Source organism: Bos indicus x Bos taurus, chromosome 5, assembly GCF_003369695.1.
Source record: "Bos indicus x Bos taurus breed Angus x Brahman F1 hybrid chromosome 5, Bos_hybrid_MaternalHap_v2.0, whole genome shotgun sequence".
NCBI lineage: Eukaryota > Metazoa > Chordata > Mammalia > Artiodactyla > Bovidae > Bos > Bos indicus x Bos taurus.
This window is the reverse complement of record NC_040080.1, coordinates 16,345,669-16,352,557: the sequence shown is the minus strand read 5'-3', so window position 1 is coordinate 16,352,557 and position 6,889 is coordinate 16,345,669. Positions and strand designations below refer to the sequence as shown.

General features: G+C 54.2%; 1 protein-coding gene across 3 annotated transcripts; it reads right to left on the bottom strand.

Moving 5' to 3' along the window:
- COPS7A (COP9 signalosome subunit 7A) lies at window positions 1–6,260 on the bottom strand. 3 transcript variants are annotated; one of them, XM_027541159.1, is made up of 8 exons: window positions 6,029–6,260; window positions 5,471–5,675; window positions 3,526–3,601; window positions 3,209–3,297; window positions 2,216–2,418; window positions 1,318–1,423; window positions 999–1,150; window positions 1–851 (listed from the first exon to the last, which is right to left on the bottom strand). In XM_027541159.1, exons 2-8 carry the CDS (start codon window positions 5,630–5,632, stop codon window positions 812–814), a joined length of 828 nt encoding a protein of 275 aa, XP_027396960.1. In that variant the 5' UTR covers window positions 5,633–5,675; window positions 6,029–6,260; the 3' UTR covers window positions 1–811. The 3 variants fall into 3 exon arrangements, with proteins under 3 accessions (XP_027396960.1, XP_027396959.1, XP_027396961.1); XM_027541158.1 differs by having other exon boundaries at window positions 6,142–6,260; XM_027541160.1 differs by lacking the exons at window positions 5,471–5,675; window positions 6,029–6,260 and adding an exon at window positions 4,441–4,560.
- Window positions 6,261–6,889: the final 629 nt, after the last annotated feature.

Sequence of the window (6,889 nt, the reverse complement as noted above, 5' to 3'; positions counted from 1 at the left end):
TAGTTTGTAGATAGACTTCTCATAGATTTATTTGTGTGTCATGTTATATATAGATATATGTATATATACTCTTTTTATACAATCTATATCCCCTCCCGTTCCCCACCAAACTCACAAGAGGAAGTATAAATCCTTCCAGGATGGCCGTCAGGCTTTCGAGGACAGCCAGGGCCAAGAAAGAACCATCTCATGACAGCTTGAGAACAGCTGTCTTGAGGCTCTGGGGTCACTGGAGCAGCAGTGCTCCCAGGACCTGACGTGGGGAGAGATGGGAATGGCTGCAGAGGGACAAGATTCTAGGCTGCGAGTGTCCAGCGACTCCTAGAATGGCAGGCTGGCTCCCAGAGCTCTCGGCATGGGAATAAAAGTGGGAGCCCTATGGCTCTTTGGATGCTGCCTGAACAGGCTGGGGGGTGGGGGCAGGCGGGGAGAGGCATGCAAGGCGTGGGCGGCAGGAAAGGAACTTGGGGGTCTTACGCTGGGGACAGTGGTGTGTAGTGAATGGGGGCAGATGCTGGGTCCTAAAGAAACAGGGCAAAGAGCATGGCGGGGAAGAGGAGGGGACAAGGGAACACGTAAGAAAGTCATGTGAAACAAAAAGTACCAACAAAACCATGACTTGTACTTCCCTCCTCCCTGGAGAAGGTGTGGCCTATGCTTGGGGGTGGGGGAGCAGGCATGGGAGCCGGCAGGGCTAGGGGTCAGGAACCTAGATTATCAGCTGGCCAGGGGCACAGGAAGGCTGAGGACTCCTATGGGCGGGCGGGTGGGCAGTGAGCACCCCACATCCCGAGAAGAAATGACAGTCCTTTCAGTTCGACTTGGACCAAATCTTGGCGCTCCCTCGGAGCCTGGCAAGGAGGAAAGAGAGACAGAGGGGGCTGTAGGGAACCGCTAGGCACTGCAACCCCCCAATTCCTGACCCCCACAAGCTTCTGAAGGGATGAGGGAGGCAGGAGCAGGCAGCCTGGACTGGAGTGGCCCCCACACCCGCTCACCCCTTGCCCTTGGAGGCTTTTTTGCTGGGCTGGCGCTGGTTGGTGCCCGGGGCCGGCTCCCTCAGCTCAGTCAGGTGCTGCTCGGGGTCCTGAGATGTGGCCGCGGCCGCCGCGGCTGTTGTAACCTTAATGGTTTTCTTCAGGTTGGCGACCTACCCAGAGGAAAGGAATGGGGGGAAACAAGGAAGGTTCCAGACCCTGACTGTCCCTGCCCACCTGGTCTGTCTCCACCACCGCCGTCCAAACCCCTCTGCCCGGGACAAGTGGCCTGGGCCAGAGGAGGAGCTGGGTTCAGCCAGCTGGCCCCCCAACTGCTCACCTCACTCTCGATCTGCTGCTTCAAGCCCAGCTGCTGCTCCTTGTGCTGGTTGGCCCGGCTCACCTGCTCCTCAATGCCTGACAGGACCACCTCGCAGCCCACACACCTGTGGGAATTGGCGGGGAGGAGGTCAGCGTGGGAGGGCGTTGACCACAGATTCACGAGGAAAAGACTCAGGGAGACCCCTCAGTCCTGGTGTTGGGAACCCTGTCTGAGCTAGAAGCTTCGCCAGGGCACGTAGAGACCGCCTATGACAAAATTCCCAGGACAGAAGGACACTCAGGGAGGAAGAGGGAGGAGACAGGCAGTGCCTGGAGTGATGTGCAAGACGGGAAAGGGAAAGTGTTAGCTGCTCAGTCATGTCCGAGTCTTTGCGACCCTATGGACTGTAGCCCACCAGGCTCCTCTGTCCATGGGATTCTCCAGGCAAGAATACTGTAGTGGGTTGCCATGCCCTTCTCCAGGGGATCTTCTCAACCCAGGGACTGAACCCAGGTCTCCAGTATTGCAGACAGGTTCTTTACCTTCCTTGGAAGCCCCCCCAAAATGGGAGTAGGAGCTAAAACAGAAACAGGGTGGCAAAGGTTACAGAGGAAAAAAGGAAGGCACGTTAACAAACCGAAGTCACACAAGAACACAAAGAAAACAGACGTGGGAGAGGCCAGTGGCCTGTGGACAGTGCTGGTCACAGAGCGGGGGAGCTGCATCCAGCCTGAGACGGGTGACCCACCCCCCAGGGGACCACGACTCAAGGTTACCACCCCCTCCCACACCAGGTACTCCAGGCATGCTTCTCCCTCCGGCCCCTACCCCTCCTCCTTCCCTTTCAAACTCACATCCTCTGCCCTGCCCAGCCCTCCTCCCTCTCCAAAGCACCCCTCCCTTCCTGGGGTCTCACCACTCCTGCAGGGTCCGGGCGATGGCGCTGAGGTCCTGGCGCTGGATGTCTCGCCCGATGCTGTAGTCGACCTCCAGCCGCTGGTGGCGCTGGTCCAGGGAGCCGCGCAGCACGTCGGCGTACACGGCCTCGATGACCAGGTCTTCTAGCTGCCTCACGTTGCGCAGGGCCAGCGCCTCCAGCAGCACTGCATAGGGGATACACTGGGGCCCCAGGGCGGCGGGGTCTGTGTGGGGCCGCAGCAGAGCGGGCTTCCAAGACGCCCTTCTCTCCGTCCCCCTGCCCACCCTCCACTCCTACTCCTAATCGCCTCCTCTAAGAGGCTGGTTCTAAGGCAACATAAATTAACAAGTATCCCCACCTGAGAAATAACAGGATGAGAATCTTAAATAAAAGACATACGCCCCCTTGGACTTCCCAGGTGGCGCTAGTGGCAAAGAACCCGCCTGACATCACGGGAGGATGTGGTGTGGGGGAGGTCTGGAGCTACTCCATCTACTTCCAAAGAGGCATCTCACAGGAGTCAGCCTGATTTAAGTAAAACCATAAGCATGACGGAGAGTGACGTAACACCTGGGAGATGCAGATGGGTGGGGGGATAGTCAAAAACAGGACCCAACAGGTAATACAAATGTGTAACACTTCTGGGTTATAGATTTCTTTCTTTTTGGTCACACTGTACACCTTGCAGGATCTTAGGGGAGGAGGGGGCTGTTGAAGGACACAGCCAGCAGCATCTGTGTTGCTATTCTGAATCCAAAGGCAAAAGGTGTTTTACTTAGAACCTGAGTTGGTTGAAAAGCAAAAAAGAAAACCAGCAGAATCATATTCAGCCCCAAAGGCCGAGGGTAATGGAGTTCAGATGTGGGCCCTGGATCGTTGTAGGAGGCAAGAAGAAGCAACACGGTGACCGTTCCCTTCCGATGGACCCCCGAGAAGGGACATACAGAAAGGTGTTCTGTGACTCACGACCTGATAGGGACTGTCACTCACCTTGACTTTGGCAGCTAAGGTGACGACCGATAGGTGTCGAAGCTTATTCTTCTGAGCCTCTGTGAGTGGGGGAAGATTCCGGGCTTCGGCTAGAAAAAATAAAGTGTAGGAAATCCTGATTTGCACTTTTGTGGGAAGTCCTAGCCTCCTTCCTTTTTTTTTTTTTTTTTTGAGTTTTCCATGCCAATTCAGGTCTTGACCCTGACCCTGTGTACCCAAGGGATCTAAGTCAGGTACCCCAGGAATGTCTTATAAGTCCCTCTGTAAATTGCCCTTCTCCCACCTCCAGTCTCCAGAGCTCCAACCCCTCCGGTTACCTAAGTAGTCAGCGTACGTCCCGTAAGCAAACACTGTGAGCAGCCGGAACGTGGAAGCGAAGTCGCTCTCAGCCAGCTGTGGAAACATGAGGGGAGAGAAGCGGTGACAGGAAGGGCCTCTCTCCCCACCCTCCAGACTCTGCCTGTTTGAACCCCAATCTCCGGGCCCAGCTTTCCCCTCCAACATTAGCTCTCCCAGCTCACCGAAAGGAATTCTCTGCCTCTCTGATTCTCCCCAAGGAAGCCTCATTTTCACCTCCAGGCCTTTGTTGATTCTGTCCCCCAGACCCACAATACCCTCTTCCTCCATCTGCCTCCCAATTCCTACCCTAAAGTCAGAGTTAAAAACTTTCGTAGTGTTTAGTTACCTAACACATCTCACACACACGCACACCCCCCGGACATTACAAACTGTGTTGTTTCATCCTTGGAGTATATGTAGTATTTCTGAATTTGAATACCCTTAGGAGTCTGCTGTACTCCCCAATTCACCAAGGACTTCCGCCTTGGCCTCACTCCCGTGACAGCTGCAGGATCTGGGCCGGCATTGGGAGGTGCCTCTGCTTCAGACTGGTCTCAGCTGGGAGCGTGCATCACCCAAGCCAGTCCACCCAGACCTCCTCTCCTCCTACCACTGATCACCCACTTAGTCCATCAAAGCCCACCTGATGCTGTTACCTAACAATGTCTTTTCAACAAGATTACAGACCTGGTTTCTCCCACTCAGATCTAGCAGAAATGTGCATGTACTTGGCTCTGCTGATAAATACTTGCTAAATAAGTGATTTATACATGGATATCCATTCATCTTATCTCCGCAACTGGACTGTATGTTTCAGAAGGGGAGCCCTGTGGCTTGTACTTTCCTGGCATTCCCAGGACTAGAAGAGTGCTAAACAGGCACCCCAAACCTACCTCTCTTCCTTCCCCTCGATTCTCTGATTCCACTGCAGAGGAAAGCAGGGAAAGAAGGCGGCCAGTTTTCTTTGGACAAGAAGGATCCCAAAAGGTTAACTGCATTGACTCAATCACTGGCCCTCAAAAAATTTACTCAGAGTTCACCCACCTACCACCGTCATAGTATCTCAGAACTTTGGCTGGTGCCATACATCTTGGTAATCTACTCACTCTGGACTTTAAACTCTTAACTCTATCCCTTCTGTGTGAACAGTTCTCTCCCCTGTGTTCCTAGCATATTATTGTGTGTCTTGAAGAAAAAGATACCTTCTACCTTAGCTAACTTAAGTGAATTTACCGGTCATGACAATTTCACATTCATTCCTTCTATTTGTACCAGACTTTACACTTTCACAGAATCTCACCTGATTTCTACGACACTGAGGGGCAGTAACAGGTCCATTTTGTTTTGTTTTTTGTGGCCATACCATGTGGCATGTGGGATCTCAGTTTCCCCACCTGGGATCAAACCTCCACCCCCTGCACTGGAAGGTGGAGTCTTAACCACTGAACTGCCAGGGAAGCCCCCATGTCCAGTTTTTAAAAAGAAAATGTAGGTCCTAAAATAAAAGTGACCTGATTAAGGTAACAGGCTTCCCTGGTGGCTCAGACAGTAAAAAATCTGCCTGCAATGCAGGAGACCAGGGGTTGATCCCTTCCTGGGGAAGATCCCCTGGAGTAGGAAATGGCAACCTACACCAGTATCCTTGCCTGGAGAATCCCATGAACAGAGGAGCCTGATGGGCTACAGTCCATGGGGTCACAACGAGTCAGATACAACTGAGCAACTAACACACACTACAATCAAGGTAATATGATTATTAAGAGCTATAACATTGATGGAGACAGGCTGAAATCAGTTCTCCTATTCTGAATCACAAGCTCTTATTCAGCTGAATGGTTATCGGGTTGCAAAAGGAGCCCTGTCCACCCATTCTTAGTCTTCAGCCCCAGGCCTCCTTGGGAGCTATCCAGGTCAGGAACCCACCTCTCTAACATTAGGCATATCCAGCAGTTCCCCAAACACGTAGACACCAGGGGCCTCCAGCACCTGGTGGATGAGTGTGGCCAGCGCTGCCCCCTTGGCGGACTTGGCCAGGAGCAGAAACTGCTCCTGGTTCTGCCCTGTCACCTTGACCTCCGCACTCATGTTGGCGCTGAGCTGGGGGGACCTGGGCTCGGGAAGTCTGGAGCTGCAAGGAAAGAGGATGGGAAGCTGGAGGTTTCTGAACTGGGGAAGCTGGAAAGCACAAGGCCTAGGGGCTGGATTGCAGAGGCACTGAGCCACTTTGTAACCACAGTGTAACCCTCGTATCTTAGGAATCCTAAGATCAGCCACTTCGATGGCACCCTGGCTGATACAGCGTTGTCACGCCCACCTCCCCCATGCCTGAGCCTATCCCCAAATCCCACCACGTGCACCCCATGGAACTCCAAGGCACAAGTCTCAGTGGGGGAAGGGATGTCACATAGTGTCCACCCCAAAGACGACGCTCCCCGAAATATCCACTGTGCCCCGCAGGTGCCCCACACCACGTGACCTCACCCTAGCGATCCTTTCACGTGGCTCCGCCCCCTCCCTTAAAGAGGCCGCCGAGGGACCGTGGGCTCCCGCCGGCTACCCCGTCGTACTCTGGGTCAGACTCTGCGGGCCGCTACCTGGAAGCTCCGTCTTCCAGCGCACCGGGCGGGGCCACCGCTCCGTCACCTCCGGCAGCTGTTCTCAGCTTTTCCTGCCACCTCCCTGCAGGGTCACTCTGGCCCCTAAACTCTATGGCTGGCTTCCGGCCGTACTTCCGCTCTTATGGGGCGGATTTCTTGCGCGACATGCCCCGCCCTCGCCTCTGACTGCTGAAGCTCCCGAGAGCGACGCAGGCATTCTGCTCTCTCATTGGCTGTTGAGGAAAGACTGATGGGCGACTTCTTTCCTGCTCTGTTTCAATAAAACTTTATTGTTGGTCGGGTACTAGACGCTAAATGAGGAGGGGGCTCCTAGTCTCAGGCAGGTCCGGGCTTGTTCAGAGTTGTCTAAGCTGCCTGCCGAATAGCTCGGAGAAGGAAATGGCAACCCACTCCAGTACTCTTGCCTGGAGAATCCAATGGACGGAGGAGCCTGGTAGGCTGCAGTCCATGGGGTCGCTAAGGGTCGGACACGACTGAGCGACTTCACTTTGACTTTTCACTTTCATGCATTGGAGAAGGAAATGGCAACCCACTCCAGTGTTCTTGCCTGGAGAATCCCAGGGACGGGGGAGCCTGGTGGGCTGCCGTCTATGGGGTCTCACAGAGTCGGACACGACTGAAGCGATTTAGCAGCAGCAGCAGCAGCATAATAGCTCGACTTCTGGCTTCATGGGGTGCTTGAGGTGAGAGGAAAGCTGTGATCGGAAGAGAGGGTCAGAAATTA